Source organism: Lissotriton helveticus, chromosome 5_1 (genome assembly GCF_964261635.1).
Source record: "Lissotriton helveticus chromosome 5_1, aLisHel1.1, whole genome shotgun sequence".
In the NCBI taxonomy this organism is placed as follows: Eukaryota; Metazoa; Chordata; class Amphibia; order Caudata; family Salamandridae; genus Lissotriton; species Lissotriton helveticus.
In genome coordinates this window covers 1,732,498,543-1,732,515,609 of record NC_136065.1, presented here as the reverse complement: position 1 = coordinate 1,732,515,609, position 17,067 = coordinate 1,732,498,543, and the positions used below count along the sequence as shown (strand labels likewise).

Genomic DNA, 17,067 nt, shown 5'->3' with positions numbered 1-17,067 from the left:
ACCCTTTTTAAAGGAATGCCTAGGTGGAGCAGTCATTTGAAGATCGTTCGCCACCAGTGGCCAATGCTTGTTAATGATTTGCCTAATTTCATTACTTCTTGTTTTAAACATTGTCATACAAATCAACCTGTCCATACCTTCATTCAGACAGACATTCTTTTGGTGTCAGGATTGATTCCCTGGGGTTGTGCCAAGCTCGTTTCCTGGCTCGTTTCACCATTTGTTTAGGTTAACCCCGTTCTACCAAATGCTTAATGAGATCTTCTGATTCCATGAAGCAGTCTTCCTTTTGTGTGCAATTCCTCCTGATCCTGAGGAATTGACCAAAGGGCAAATTGTCATGCAGTCCCCTTGGGTGGTGGCTGCCGTAGCGTAGCAAGGTGTTTCTTTCTGCAGGCTTCCTGGATAGGACAGTATATAGACAGTTGCTTGCTGCTTTGATTGATATATCCAGGAAATCAATGCTCCCTCTATCCTTGTGGATGGTATAGTTAATGTCAGCGGATCGTTCGTTTAGCCAACAAAAGAAGGACTGAAGATCCGATTCGTCCCAAGTCCAAATCAAGAAAACGTTGTCTATATAGCGTTTCCAATAAGTAACCTGATGTTTGTAAGGGTTACAGTCATTATAAATGAATTGTTCTTCATAGTCATCCATGTACAGGATTGCCAGGTCAGGAGCGAAGCTTGTCCCTATTGCAACACACCGGGTCTGTACATAATGGTCACCCTGGAAATAGAAGAAGGTTTGGGTCATTGCTATTTCCAACAGTTGTAGGATGAATTCTGTAGGCACAAACACTGGTAGGGTTCTTTTATCCAAGGATTTTTTCATAACCTCAAGGTTATGACATTTGGGGATGCTGTATACAAAGATACGATGTCCATTGTGACCAGGATTTGAGTTTCAGGCTCAAAGGGCATACCATCCACCAGACTGATCACCTGCATGGTGTCGCGGAGATAGGATAGGTTTCTGCTAACGGCTTTAGGAACAAATCCACATATTTGCAGAACGGTTCGAGGACTGAGCCGCAGCCGGAAACAGTAGTCCGGCCCGGGGGTTGCTCCATGTGTTTGTGGACTTTAGGCAAGGTGTAAATAGTCGGTTGGCAAGGTTGTTTTTGGTTTAGGTACTGAAACTCCAAATCTGACAAGAAACCCAGCTCTTTTCCCCTCTCAGTGGTTTTGAGGATAATAGCGCTGATCTTCTTGGTTGGGTTGCTCCTTAATTTAGCGTAACTCACCCCGTCATTCAATTCAGAGTAGATATCTTTTTTGTAGTCATCCACATCTTGGACCACAATCGCCCCACCCTTGTCGGTGGGTTTTATCACAATTGAATGGTTCTTTTTCAAGCCGTCTAACGCCACACATTCTGCAGTCGTCACATTATGTTTCACGTACTTCGTGGATTAATTGATCTTCAGAGCCTCCTGTAGGACCATGTTTTCATAGGTGAGAATTTGATGGGTTACCATTTGGGAGGTAGGAGTGAAGGTTGACGGAACAAGTAGTACTGTGTGTGATGGTTTAGGCAAGCAAGGCGAGTTCCGCAAATGCAAGTGAATGAACTGATTCAACGCAGTAAATGATGGTCTGTATGAAATGGATGCAACGTATGCCCAATTATCCATTCAGTGTGTATAAGGCTCATCTATACACACTGTGTGATCATATCAGTTAGATTTGGGGGTCTCTAGTTGGAAGAGGTAGGTACGTTTGGACAATTAGGGACCCTTGCGTCTAGTCAGGGTAAGAGGGTACACTCCTAAAATAACGCCTGCTCACCCCATTGGCAGCTTGGAACGAGCAGACAGGCTTATCTCAGAGGCAGTGTGTGAAGCATTTGTGAACACATACAGTAACCCAGTGGCAACACTACAGATGGACACCACACAAGTTGTAGTATAAAAGTATGTATTTTTATATAGACTTAACACAAGACCCCAAACAACAAAAATTCATAATACTCTACTTCAAAAATGTTAGAATTAGCTTAGTTCTCTTTAGATGTAAAATGCAACACTTTAAGTTCAATGTACCTTAGGATCCGAAACGCTATATAACGACAGCGTTGCAGGGAAGGTGATACGTCGGTTCCTTACACACAAGAACAGTGATGCGTCGGGTCCCTACTGCTGAGTAGGGAATGCCTTGGTTCTTCTCCGCGTGGAGAGGTGATGCGGCGGTTTCTTACTGCGCTTCCGTGGCGATGCGACCAGCAGCGCCGTGATGCGATGATGATTTGGTGCAATGACACAAAATGGTGTCTTCTTCTTGATGCGACAACGATGCGTGCATGCCCGAGGGCCATGCGGCGACTCAACGATTCTTCTGAGCTGCGACAGGCCCTGCGACATGCTTCTCCGGTGATGCGACGGCGTCTGCTGCGATGGTGACACTCTGCTCCGGTGACGCAAGGCGCTTCGAGTGATGCGAAGGCGGCAGCGGCGGTAAGCTTCTCCGGTGATGCGACGGCATCTGCTGCAGCAGCGACACTCTTTTCTGGTGATGTGACGACAACGGCTGCTGCGGCGACACGCTTCTTCGTCTTGAGTCGCGCTTCTAGATGCCAGCTACAAGCAGTCTCTCAGAAGGCCCAGCTCAACAATAGGCATTTCAATTCCCAGCAAGGGAAGGCAGGGGACTGGTTGGTGAAGTCTGTTGTCTCTGAGACTTCAGCAGGAGGCAAGCTCTATCTCAAGCCCTGGGAGATCCTCTACAAGTTGATTTGAAAGTAGCACAAAGTCTTTTCTCTTGCTTTGGCATTCAGGCAACCACTGCAGGCCAATCCCCCAAACAGCACTCAGCTTAGGGATAGCCTCCTCCTCAGTTTCTCTGGTTCCTCTCCTCAGCAAAGGTTCTTCTTGTTTCCCAAAAGTGATCTAAAGTTCTTGAGTGCGGGTCCCAATATTTAAACTAGCAAATCTTTTGTCCCCTGAAGGCAAAGGGTCCTGTACCCAGTCCAAACCAGTTCTGTGCAGTCCTGGAGCACTTTGTTGACAAGACTCCTTCTTTCCTTTGACAGTGTGGGCCAGGGACATCAGACGCACCACAGGAGTTGGAGCCAGCATTGAGTACCATAGGGGTGACTAATATGCAGAAAAGGGAAGGTTTAGGTACTGCCAAGTGGGTGCACTTGCGCAGTCAACATGGCAGTACCAGACTGCACACAAGCTCTGCAATGGCAGGCCTGAGACACACTTTACAGGCTGCCTCTGTGGGTGGCACAACCAGTGCTGCAAGCCCACCAGCAGCATTTGATTTACAAGTCACTAATACATACATCAATTTACAATAGGGAGAGCATATGCACTTTAGCACTGATCAGCAGTGGTAAAGTGACCAGAGTCATAACACCAACAAAAACAGGTCAGACAAAATACAGGAGGAAGGCAAAAAGTTCAGGGATGACCCTGCAAAAAGGGCCAAGTCCATCAATATCCTCTCCCTGTGCAAGACACATACATGAAGAGTGCATGCCAGTATTTAATCCGGTGTCAGACACTCCGCTGGGCCATATGTTTAGATCTTCCTAATGCCACATTTGCTAAGAGCTTACGGTACATATATTATGTAATTGTGCATACTTTTGAAATATGTTTAGACCTTCCTAATGCCACATTTGTTAAGATCGTACTATACCTGTAAAACGTAATTGTTCATATTTTTGGAATGTTATCACCCTTTTTTCTTTGCAATCAAATGCTTGGTTTAGACAAACTGGCTGATCATATCCTTTGTCAGTGTTTAACCCGGAGTCACACACTCCGCTCGGCCATATCCTTTAATGCTTAGACAGATGCTATTAGGATACCTTTCCGAAAGTCACATTTTCTGAGAAATATAATTTTTGAAATGGTTTTGCCCTAATTTGATTTTTTCCTAATCAAACTCTTGGTTTAAATTACCATACTGTATGTCAAAGATTCAGACTGTGCGCCATTTATTTAGACCTGGACAGCCTTTTTTGTATGGCCGCCATGCCCTAGAGCATTAATACAATCTTACCAAGGAATGTCAAAATGTACTCCAAACGGCATCTAAACCCGACAATATGTGCATTCGTGCTCTTCCTTTTAATTCTGATTGATTGCAATTTAGTTTGTTTAAATTGCTTTTTAGGTTTGAGAGTTCTTATGTTAATAAATTAATTATGGGAATGCCTTCTTCTACCCTATAATGTGCGCTGTTCTCTGCAGACAGATATGGCCCTTTAACATCCACGTGCATTCGTGGACTTCTATTTAAATTCTAATTGATTTCTAATTAGTTTGCCAAATTTGCTTTTTAGGTTCGGGACTTCTAATGTTAAGAAATACATTTTGGGAAGCCACGCGTTCTCCCTATAATGTGCACTCCATTCTGCAGACATGAAAAGAGGCAACAATATCTCAACTGATATCTTTAAGGGAGTCAATTAAGCAAGTATGTGCAATACATTACAAGGAAGGAAAAATGGAGACTCATGATACGTTTTTGAAATATGCACATGGCATCATATAATTAAAGTCAAAATGAACAAGCATTTGCAATGCTTTAGGTCTCGGATTTACGAGAGTTTAAGCTATGCCTATTAATTTTGTTTTTTAAAACATAAATAAAAGGCATTGGTTATTACAATGCCAATGGCTTAAACTTGCGTAAATGTGAGACCTATTGCATTGCAAATGCTTGTTTCTCTTTGTATTTAGAACTTTTTTCCTCCATCCCGAGGATGCACTTTGGAATAGAAAAATGGCAGTAAAAGACCACATTCACAGGGGAACAAATGAAAGGAAGGCGAGGAGAGGGTAAGGGTGATTTGTTGAAGGCGTGTTTTTTTGCCAATGAGAAAAAGCTAGACAGAAAGAGTGAATTAGAGGAAACAAGATTATCCCTTTTAAAGCTAACACACACAGAAAGACAACCAACATGGTCACTGTAAACACCACATATCTCACAGCAAGTGTATAATATGGTTAACTCCTGCCACACAGTCATATCCACTTAATGACTATTAAAAAGTTAAAAATATTTATTTACACCTGACTAAAATAAGTCAGCATCTGTGCTCTTCATTAACAGTAAAGATTTTCAGTCACAAAGGTTTGACCCACTGGAGTTCAACAATGTTCACAAAAGTACAAAACGAGATTGACTGCAGAGTTCTCAAAAACTGCATCAGCTTACTTCATCACAAAACATGTCTCAATATACCAGCCATATTCCCAGATGCCCAACAATTAGCACCAATGATAAGCTTCAAGTGCGGCAGACAACAATCATTAAAAGGCAAAAAATAAAATACTAGAACATAAAACAAGCACTGGCAAAGTCAATAGGCCGGGCCTTGCCAAGCTCACCTTGCACAAAACATTTTTATTGCACAAACATACCGCAACATTGGAGAAAGCACGCTGTCTCCTAAAGATGGCAGCATAAGAGTGGTTTGTAATAAAACATTCAAATTTAAAAAATAACTACAACGCATCATCTTAATGGACATGTATTTCTGATTTTAATGGACAGGTGTCCTTACAACAACTATAGATACCCTTTTAGTTTAATGCACATCACAGAAAATTATGGTTCTTACAGAAGCAAAAGGGTACTACTGGCTTTGAATTACTGTAAAATAAAGACGGCTTAAACATACAAGGATAAGTACAAAATATAAGTAAATAAATAAAAACAATAAAGAATAGGAATAATAAAAAGCAATGGCAAATTAAGGAACTAATTTACAATCCTGACACTAAAGTTCACTTGTGTTCTGGCATAATTATGTTGTTGTGGGCAGCAGCAAAATGACAGCTAGACACACCAAAAATGAATGAGGCTGACCCTTATGTACGTATGTATATGTCAATAGCCTTTTCAACGTATCAGCCTGTCTCTATGCCAGACAGAAAGAGGACTGGGTAAACTTCCTATGTGGAAAACTAGAGAATGCTGATCAAAATATCCATTCACTTTCAAATGGGAATTCATTATTACAGCACTTGCCACCAGAGCTTACACATTCATATTGTAAGCTCATGTATATTAAATTTCTACAGAGGAACATGCCAGTGATTTCCTCCCCTGTGCAATTATACAGCCGCTAAACACAGTTTCAGCAGAGGAATTAAATTAAAAGAGTATTGCACACAATTTGGCAGATTCTGGACGCCAAGCTTACAACTTTAAGCTGCCTAGAGACAATGGGGTTATTCTTATGGTATTTGTTTTAACCTACGTTATTGTTCAAAATATACATAAGGCACCTTATTCCACACTAGTTAAGTATTTCTTCACAGCCATAGATGATGGAAACTTTTATCCATAAGACATAGTACATTGACATTTCTGTTGTTGATAAGCAATATGGATATTGATTATCAGGTAGGACTGATGTAGCGTGCAGCAGAAAAGGAGTTGTTTTAAATAACGACTCGCGGTGTCTTAAATTTTTATGGTACATATGAACCACGAACTTTAGTAAAAGTACAATAAAATGCTAAAATGATTATTAACTCTCCTTTGGCTGACTATATATAACGAAAACATGCAACGCTATTGAATTGCGCCGTCACCCTCTATGAGAGCAATGATTCTAGTATTACCGTCAACAACACATGTGCATTATGTTTTGTTTGTATTTCCGTTCGGTTGTTTTTCATAGAAATGCACTCACTGTTGGTTGTGTTTTTTTTAAAGACCCAAGGGGGTACCACTCCTCGGAGACTCGTCCCATCAGAATAAGAGGGGTGGGTAGGCTCAGCCTCATACGTTAAGTGGGCCCAAAGTTAAAATGCAGCATTTCCTGAGGATGAGAACACACACACACGGCCGACGTTCCCTGAGCCTCAACGTAAAACATTCACCATCCAAGATAACTATATCTGGTAATCGACTCAATCCATATACCACCGCCAAAGTTCCCTCTCAACCCTCTCCTTTGGACCTTAGCTCCCTGCCCAGCTCCATCTTCCTCCCACAGCTCCTAACATTTGCGTACCCCAAGGACTACCACCTCGATAACAACCCCATGCTGATCTCCAACACCCTCTCTCTCTGGAAACCTGCTCATTGTCTTCTCCTGTTTCTCCTTGAATATATTGACAAACAAGCATTTACAATGCAATGGTTTCGCCTTTTGAAAAGTTCGAGCTATTGGCATTGACATCTCCCCAACCCGAGCTGATATGCCAGGGCTGGAGAACAGTAGGCACAGGCTCCCAGTCCGTGTTGGAGAGCAAACTTAACCTGCTAAAGCCAATCTGGGCACTGTTCTAATGCTGGGTAATAGTTTTACCAGCATGAGAGCAACATGATGGACAACAGCATCTGCTGGACACAAGTCTGAACTTTCATTTCCTTCCACCTTAGAAGGTATTTTTATTGGGCCTCTGCAGTTCCCGCTCAATATGGATGTACCCGAGCCGCTTGCTCAGAGGTCAGTAAAAGCTGGACGCTCGTTTGTGAGGCCGCTCTCTCTGTAGCAGGGCATTACGAGAACCCAGGAGGTTTGCTTCCCGCTAGGACAAGCAGCCCTCACAAAAAAGGCGGTCGACCTCTAATCTGGGGAACTGGGTTCGAGTCTCGGCAATGACGCTAAACATCAGTGTGATTCTGGGCAAATCCCTTAATCTCCCGTGCCTAACAAAAATGTATGTGTGTCCTCATTTAATGTAACTGGTGCTATGTAAAGCGCCCCGATACCCGATTCAGGTCAAGTTCACGCTATATAAAACTCTGCACCAAAAAAAAAACCAGACATAACAGCAAATGTTAATTTCGATATCAGTCATGAGATGGGGGCAGTCACGCACTCTTTGTCACACTCCATCTTCCTTGCCGGCTCGCTCTCTCTGCACAAAGGAAGAAACAAACATGTTCTATTCTCATCCTCTGGCGATTGAATGTAAACGTAAAGCCACTGTGGAAGGCTGCCCTCCCCTGGCTGGACGATGTTATGAGCTGGCACCGATGGGTACTGGTGGGCAGAATAAAGCGGGCACAGGTGGGCAGTGTAAGAAAGGGCACTGTAATGAGATGGCACAGGTGGCAGTGCGAGTGTGAGGGTCTAGTGGTCAAGATGCGGTGCTGGACTAGCAGTGGGTGGCATCAGAAATAAGTGCCCCTAAACCGACACCCTAAATTCTCCCAGCCGAGCACTGACGGGTTCCTTGGCAGACCGCGCACGGAGTCACATCAGACCCGCTGGCAGGTTTAAACCCTTCTTAAGCAAGAGCTACGTTACTACATACAGGATGCATCTGTGACAATGCATAAAATACCAAAAACCATAATACAAGACTACAAGCTGATACAACAAGCTAGTGGATGAATTCCAGCCATACGTACCCCCGTGGCGCAGGCTCGCTCCCCACGACGGAGGGCATCTCCTGGTTGCCCAGTAGGTCTTGGCGTTCTTCAGCCATCGTCTGTGTTGGTCCAGTTACTCTCCTTCTCGCGATCCGTGCAGAACTAGCTCTCAAGTTGTGGGCGGCAGCAGAAACTTTTGGTGGGTCGACGCTAACACAATGGGGTAGGAAATGAAAGTGCAGGCGTCACATACGCTGTAAATCCCCCCTGCCTGCCTCAGATTTCGGTTCAGGTGCGGGAGGAGCCGCTCCCATTGGCTGCTCGGCCGCATCACTTGTTTCCATGTAGGGAGAGCTCCGGTTGAGCCGCTCACGGACCCATGCTCTGTGCATGTGGCGCAGCGACAGGAGCACCAGAATTAGACGGCGCACAACTCCTGCTTACGGCAGGGGAGGAACGCAGGCTCCTGCAGCCCCTGCGGCGCAGGGAGCCCTAGCCCTCCAGGGGCAACCCCTGCACTTCAAAGTGAGTGACCCCATTCAGCCCATGGCCAATGAAGATATGGGAGACTCACGGGGCCCCTCAATCTGTATTACGCCACTGGGGTTTAAGGCTTTACCATATATCGGAGTTTGTGCAAAATACTCGCTCTCACCGATACTCTGTGCCCTAATTCATGAATATTTGCAAACAGCAAAAAAATTATAAGAAATGAGTTTAACGCAACTTTCAAGGTGAGCTAGAAATTAAGGTCCAGATTATGTAATGCTTTGCGCTGAGATATTACTTCTAAAATGTAAACCCGAGGCACAGTGTTATGTTGGGATAGTTTCCCAAAGTAACACAGTTGCGCACTTTTGTGTCACCTTGCATCAAGGCGGTGTCCCGTAGGTGGTGCGTGGCTGTTCCTAAACAAGCACCTACGGGCACACGGACAGCGGGGGGGGGGGGGGCGGACAGCGGGAAGGGGGGGGGGCTGACACGGACAGGGGGGGGGGAGGGCGGGAACAGCACACGGTCGGCGGGAACGGGCACTCACCTGGACTTCTTCCGGCGGCCGTGGTCGGCATGGAATGAGGAAAACAAACAGCAAAAAAAAACAAGTCAGGTCCCGGGCCGCGCTGTGATTGGCTGACGTCACGGGGGTGTCCCGGGCCGGCAGCCAATCACAGCGCGGCCCGGGAATGACGTCACGGGGGTGTCCCGGGCCAGCAGCCAATGGCAGCGCGGCCCGGGACAAAGGGGCGGGGCTTAAAAAAAGCACCAGAAACGCCCCCGAATCGCGTTTTCGAGAGAAAGCGCGATTGACAGCCTCTGCCTCCCAATGGCTAGCCTCCATTTATGGAGCTAGCCAATTGGAAACAGAGGCTGTCCTAACCTCACTACTAAAAACAACAGATTTCGACTGGGAGTGGCTTCGCCACTCGCCAAAAGTCGAAACCTAAAAAGGACCTGAAGATCTCTTCGAAGTTGGCGCTCCGGAAATGAGCAGCTGTCCAAAAGGGAACGTCAGCCGGTCCTGTCACGGGCGCAGCCAACATAAAAGAGGGAATGTACTCGATGATGAGTAGGTCTGTGCCCTATCGCTAGCCAAGCAGCCATCTTACAATTACACCGCAGAGGAAAAGATATAGAAGAGTATGCGAAATGTTAACGTAGTCCAACCTTTTTCAGTTTTTTAAGTAAAACACAAATTGAGCTTTTGTAGACTTATACAGAAATATGTGAAGTATTTGGCTAACATTCTGTCACTCTCTATTGGACAACGGGAGGGAGGTGGGACCAAGAAACTAAGAGCAGTGCTAGATTGCTGGCTCAGGCTCCATATAAAAAAAGACTTCCGGAGCAACCGAGGGTTCTTTTCCGGTGCCGGGGCCTGCCTTTAAATGACTGCGCACTACTTTCAAACAAGCTTTTGCAATGCAATATGACTCGCATTTACGCGAGAAGTATTGCATTACAAATAGGAGTGCAGTAGTTTAAGAAGGCGCGAATGAGAGTGGGGGGTGAGGGTGTGGCAAAAAGTGACGAATTGCGTGAGGGTGCGGTGGGGAGGACAAAAGACAGAAAATAATGTTTGAGTAAAGGGGCCAATAGCCTCGGAAGGAGCAAAATGACGCCATAGGGGTCAGGAGCCAAACACCAATCAGAGTGCAGATTTTATGTAAAAGGCCAATCAAAAAGATGGGCGGAAAGTGGTTGGAGCTTCCACCACTATAGTGTATACAGCATCTCTCGACGAGACAGCGCAGGCGCTGCCTAGTCGTGACCTAAAAGCGGTACAGTTGTAGCAGCACTCTAGGCATAGAATGCATAGGCAGCCCGAATTGGACTTGGTGCACAAATGTGCTCGTGACACATACAAGTGGCAAAGCAAGTGACAATGTGAAATCAGCGAAAGGCGCAAGGTGACAAAAATTGTGAAATACGTACAGAGGACTTTATGGTTCAAAAAGAATAATTTACAATGATTGCGTAGTTAAAGACTGAGCGATTTAATTATACCACAAGAAGTTTGGCGCAGTCAGTTGTGCTGAGGAGTCGACGACATTTCGATCCTAGAGATTCAGGATCATCTTCAGGACTGGGTTGCCGAATAGGCAGTGCTGAGGGTCAGGCTGGGTGAAAAGAGCTTAGTGGGCGGGGGGTCCAGAGGTGGTGCAGCGAGAAACGTCTGCTTTGGGGCGGTACCAAACCATATACCAAAATAGTGGTATAAGAACCATGACTTCAGTGAAGACTACCCAAGGTGAGTAAGTAGGGACCCCACAGAGGACGCGTGCAGTGTGGGAACACGACTGTATGTTCCATACAATTCTATGGGAGAGTTGCAGTTGCAGCTTTAATGTTTAAGGACCCTTCCCAGTGGATTACGAGGAATTCCTTTGGATCATAGGAGGTTGACGAGCCACCCCACCCGTGGATACCACAGTACCAGAGTTACCTATCCCAGGGAAGCCAGATGCATAGGGCTGAAGTCGTGTTGGAAACCACCGTCGATCTCAACTTGAGGACTTCAAGGAAGAAGAAAAGTGTCCGTGGGAATCCAAAGGTGGATTCAGGATGAAGAGTACCTGAAAGCAGAGGGGACAGAGTCTGGGTCACTCAGAAGTGACCAGGGACTCGGTAGACGAATTCCTACTGATGTCGGGTGCTTCAGGTGCGTTGAGGAGGTTCTTGACTCTGCAGCCCCCAGGACCAGGAGACATCGAGGATGACCAGGAGCCGGATACAAGTTTTCCCACAAAAGATGTCGAGAGCTGAGAGGTTGGTATCTGGCTGGAGCACCAACAAGCCTTGGCAGCAGCCACCCAAGAAGATGGTCAAGAAAGGTTACAGTTCAGACCATCAAGGTCCAGGGGCCTCACCAAGCAATGGGGAGTCAGGGCACGTCTGGAGCAACCAGGAAAGCCCAAGAACAATCAAGATAACTTCAGGAGGACCCACAGGCCGAATAACCAGGAGTCGCGAGGGGACCTAGAGCAAGATTGAAAAGTACCAGCCCACTGAACACACTGTGCGAGGAGGCCAGAGTTCTTTGGTGCAAATACTGTTCAGGGTCAGGATTACACGGAGTACACTGCACATGCTCGGGAATCGCCAACAAGCATAGGCACTTGCAAATGGACGCGGTGCACAGGGGTTCGGGTTATGAAGCCCCAATGAGACATACTGGCCTCAATCTCGGTGAGATGGCAGACTAACTTCAGGGACCTTTAAGAACACACTTCCTGTGTTGCTGAAATCTTCAGAGTCCGCAGGAGCTCAGGAGCAGCAGACCAGACAGTTACGCTTTAGGTGCCTGTGAATCAGGTGAGTGACTCCTTCACTCCAAGGGATATTCTTTAGTTGTCTTAAGTGTATGGAGCAAAGGCACAAACTAAGCTTCGGATGGAAAAGGAGACAAAGTCTAGCCCAGTCGACGTCCAGCGAAGTCCAAGGTGTCCAGACGGTCAAAGGACAGTGGTTTCTTCTTGTAGAATCTTGTCCACGTAAAATCCAATGTCCTGTAGCCAGGTAACCCATTTTATACCCACCCGAGAGGGTTGGACAGATTCAGGGGACCCTTTTAGTGAAGGGGCAGCACATAGGGGTGGCTACACCCATTTACTTTGTCCAGTTTTGCACCAGAGCAGGAGCCAATGGCCCCCAGAACTGGTTTGAGCTGGACTATGCACAGGGACAATAAATGTGCCCCAAATGCAGACTTTCAGGCACTCTCAGAATGCATCCACCCAGCCCCAATACCCTAAATCCTGCCTGGGAGGTGGTCACACTTCCCTGTGACAGGATGCCTATTGTGTTGCTATCCTCTCCTCGAGCTTGGCTCAACAGCAGGAGAGCATAAATGTGTCTCTGGTGGGCAGCTTCCATTTTGTGCTGTCCTTGTCGAGAAGGCTGGCAACGGTAAGACCAGTGACCTCCCCCCGAAGCTCGCTTGAGAAGGGTGAAATCATACCTCCCACACCAGTTACTGGTGTGGAGGTATGATTCCAAGGTGTTTGATACCAAACTCGATATGTTTCTATGAAGCAGTTTTCGAGATAGCATTTACCGTGAGGTTATAATGCACCTCTACCTATATGTCCGACTGAATCACAGACAACGCGGGAGAATGGTCTCTACAGGCTCAGAGAGGCTCTGCTCATTCAGGGGCTACTCTCACATAAAATTCAGTACCCTGCCTTCAGGATTGTTAAGGCATGCTATAGGGGTGATTTATAAGTTTTAAGTGTAGTGACAATTAGATATAGTGAACGTATATATAATGTAAGTGGGGCAAGCACCATCTTACACAGGCTGCAGTAGCAGATCTCAAGTTCCATTTTGCATGGCCTCTCATGGGTTGCATAATACATGCTTCAGCCCATAGAAGGCCCCTGGGGTACCTATGCCCTGGGTACATAAGTACCATACACTAGGGACTGATAAGGGTACCCCAGTTTCCAAACTGGAGTGCACCAAAGTACAGGTATGTCAATTTAAGGGAGCAATCATATAGACTGGGGCCCTGATTAACAGGATCCTAGTCAGACTAGTCAAAAACAGTGAGTCGTCAAGCAAAAAAAGTGGGGGTAACCATAAGAAGCAGATACTACTTTCCTACACCACCCACTTAAGTACACCTTTCAAACATGTCTCAGGCCTTCCATTTCAGCATGTGTGTGCAGTTAACATACCAGTTCTACCTGGAAAAATAAACCTTTTGCCAGGACCAATAAATCCTTTTTAATACATATAGGTTACCCCTACAGTATGCCCTGGACAGCCCATAGGGCAATGTGAGGTGTATTTAAACAATAGGACATATACTTTGAAGTTTTATATGTCTTGGTAGTGAAAACTCCTAAATTTGTTTTTCAGTATTGAAATTTATAGCATAACATTGGTAGTGAAGATCTGGGCACTGCCCAACTTAAACTTGAATATGTAATTCTTCAACACAAAGGCTGCATATCCCTGGAAGTTAGTCTGGAACCAGGACCAGGAAGGCAGGTAATTTCAAAAGGGAACCTCCAGAAGCTTCTCCGACTTCAAAGGCAGACCGCGGTATAAATATTGGACCTCAGGCACAAACTCTTCAGTACACTTCTGGACCTGTGGATAATCCACCAGGAAGAAAGACTGGTGTGATGCTGAAAGGACTACCACTCTGCTCGACTGCTGCTCTGAAGGACTGCTGTGTTGTTTGCTGCCCTCTTGCCTGAGTTAGAAGACCTGGACCTGCATCTGTTGAACAAAGGACCATAGAGTGACTCCAAGGCCCAGTTGCCTGGCCTCCTGCCTCAGGGACAGACAGCTCCAAAAACCCTGACTCCAGCACCTGGACTCTGCTATCTTCGTGTCTATCCTGCCAAGTGGTGCCACCCCAGGTGTGGAACCTTGGCAGTGGGCCTAAGGTGTTCTGCCAGCCCCTGTGGACCGAGCTTAACTGATGCATCTCCTCTGCTGCATGGCGCAACACCAAGAAGAACCGACGCATCGCCACTACTGCATGGATCAGACCCGTCTCAAAGACCTGCATCATCTCTGCAGCCCGTAACCTCTTCAGAACTACCACTGAGCAATGCATCCTCAGCACAGATACTTGCATCCCTCTTTGTTGGTAGCCTCGACAATGGACTCCACGATGCAGCCTCGTAGCTCCTTGGGACCGACACATTGCCCTAACTACACATTGCTTCATATGAAAAGCCCTTGTTGATGAGATTCTTGATGAAGATGCAGGGCCTCTCATTACATCGTCTCAGAACCGATGCATCGCATCCTCGACGCTGGACCTTACAAAGCTCTGCACACCAGTATTTAAGGTACTCTGTTCAGCTGTCCTAATGGGGTCCCTGTAGCCAGCCCGTGCTCTGGCGCAGTTGGCCTAAACATGTGACTTTGTCTCTGTCATGTGCAATCAGATATCCACAATTGGCACTTTGTGCTTTTTTGGTGCTATTTTAACTGAAATCTTTAAAGTTGTTGTTTCCCTGTTCTGCTATTAATTTTGTGTCATTTGACTTGTGTTATATATTACAAATGTATCTATTTTTCTAAACTGATGTGGGATCCTTTTGTGGTGTGTTTGCACTGTTTGACATATTGAACAAATGCTTTACACATTGCCTGCTCTGTGTCAATGGAACACAAGTGTTAGCAAAGGTTAATTTAGAGTTTGTTTGTGACTTATCTATGAGAAAGATTGTGGTTTCTGCTAACAGGGACTCAAACCGAGTTAACCAACAACTCTATTTCTTACACTGGGGTTCAGCAGTGTGGATTAGAACTTTTGTTTGTGCAGTGCCATTATGTAATTTGGTGTTACACTACCACCCCACATAAATAATTTAAGACCAATTTGAGTTTTTCAAATTTTTCATTGGTTGGAGACTTTTGGTTTTCCAAATTTACTTTTTACTACATGACTGTATGTGACCATAACTGTAGTGATGGAATTAGAGCTGGTCAGCTTGGAAATCTACACTGTGGTTGAGCCCAAGCAATTCTGCAAGGAATGGGGCTCCCCACCAAGAGGTGGACCTGCAGCAAGCTCTGAGGACCTGATGTCACTAATTGCCACATATACAGGAGGATGAGGATGATCTGGAAAAGCAGGATCAGGATCTGGACCAGTCCTGAAATGCAGCCTTCAGTGGAGGAGGGTGACCCCTTCCCTGAAATGGAGCTCTCTGCCAGAGCAGGAAGCAGTGTATTGTTGCATGTCCTGTCCCCAGAGAAACTGGTTGACAAGAAGGTAGAGAGGGAGTTTTAGCTGCAGATGGCCAAAACAAACATAGAGAAGGAACTGGCAATTGAGTAAAAGAAAATGGCCATGGAGTAAAGGAGACTGGCCCATGAGCCCAGTATCAGAGAGCTGGAGCTTAGGGCAAAGCAACCAGACACTAGCAGCAATGGTGGCCACATACAATCAGTGTCTGAAGAGGACAAGAAGTTCCATGTACTCAAATACCTGGTACCCAGTTATGTCGTGGGCAATTACATTGACAAATGGTTTTCTGTGTATGAGGTGAGTCTGAGGGTACACAAGATCCCAAAGCAGCACTATGAGGGTGGCATGTGAAAGCATATGCCCTCAGTGGTGATGGACACTCTTCTGACCTTCGAAGTAGAGAACTAAAACTGGTACATGCCCATAATAGCCATTCGTCTTGCCAAATTTCGTCTGACCCCTGAGAAGTACTGCCAGATGCTCAAAGACAGCCACAAGCTCTCAAATCAGTTTTGGGTGGATTTCCTGGACTACTCCAGCAAGGCAATATTGGGCTGGGTTAGAGGCAGCAAAGCCAATGATTATGATGGGCTGTACAACTTGAATCTCAGGGAGCACATGCTCAACATTTGCTTTATGGAACTGCACCAGCATCTAGTGGACATAAAATTGACTGACCCTAGAAAGGTTGCTGATAAGGTAGATCGCTAAGTCAGCATAAAAGTGTCCAAAAAACATCTGAGGAATTCCCAAAAGGGTGGTCAGAGGTCCCACCAGAAGAAAGAGGGATGAGAAAAACTTGAACGTAAGGAGTTCTCAAAAGGCCCCCAAATTACTTCCCAGTGGAACAGTGGTAACCAGTCCCAGTCCTAACCCAGGAAGAAGGGATTCTTTGATAAGCAGACAGGGACGTTTGTCCCCCAGTGCACTGAGTGTTACAGGTATGGGTATGCCAAAGGAGACACCAAATGGCCCAAGAGGGCACTGCCCTCCCCCCTCCCACCAGTGGGCAGACACCTAGATTGGCAAGTGTAGTACTTGGGGTGCTTCTGTCAGCAATACAAAAAGCAACAGAGCCTGGCAAAAGCAAGCTTGCTATTGAAATCAAAAATATCGTAGGACACAGGTTTTAACCGTTCTAGGAAATATGAAACAACGTAATAGAACAACGGTGATTATAACTGCAATATAAGAACACTTTGATTTTTGGAACATTATCAAACTTGCTTGCCATACGTTTTATAAATCGAACTATACAAATATATGCTTTTTCCAAGATAAATTAGAAAGAAAAAAAAGTCAAATACCACACCTAAGAGTAGCTTTGTTGAAAATTTCTTCTTCATCAGATGATTCTTTGTGGTTTTTTGAATGAGCCATATTTTTCCTGCGCACTGAATCTAGTGGTTTATGCAGATCTTGAAGCCAGAGAGGTTTAAACACTTCTCTAGGGAAAGCTGAAGCCTGAAATACAATAAAGAGTGGTTCACCACTACACATATTTTTTTTCTTTCCTTTAAAGTGTTTTCGACATTGTTAAATTATGCAAAGAC

At 45.6% G+C, this 17,067-nt stretch overlaps 1 protein-coding gene across 7 annotated transcripts in view; it reads right to left on the bottom strand.

The window, feature by feature from the left end:
* The window catches only part of LOC144753804 (uncharacterized), a 2,685,544-nt gene that overhangs the window by 759,055 nt on the left and 1,909,422 nt on the right, over positions 1 to 17,067 (bottom strand). For 6 of the 7 annotated variants that reach the window (XR_013594537.1, XM_078641375.1, XM_078641377.1 and 3 more), the window contains one exon: positions 16,827 to 16,978. Coding sequence is in view for 5 of the 7 variants with exons in the window: in XM_078641375.1 (XP_078497501.1) it covers positions 16,827 to 16,978 (152 nt within the window). In the remaining 2 variants the exon portion in view is untranslated. Of the gene's footprint in view, positions 1 to 16,826; positions 16,979 to 17,067 lie in introns of those variants that run through there. The other variant, XR_013594539.1, reaches the window with a different exon arrangement.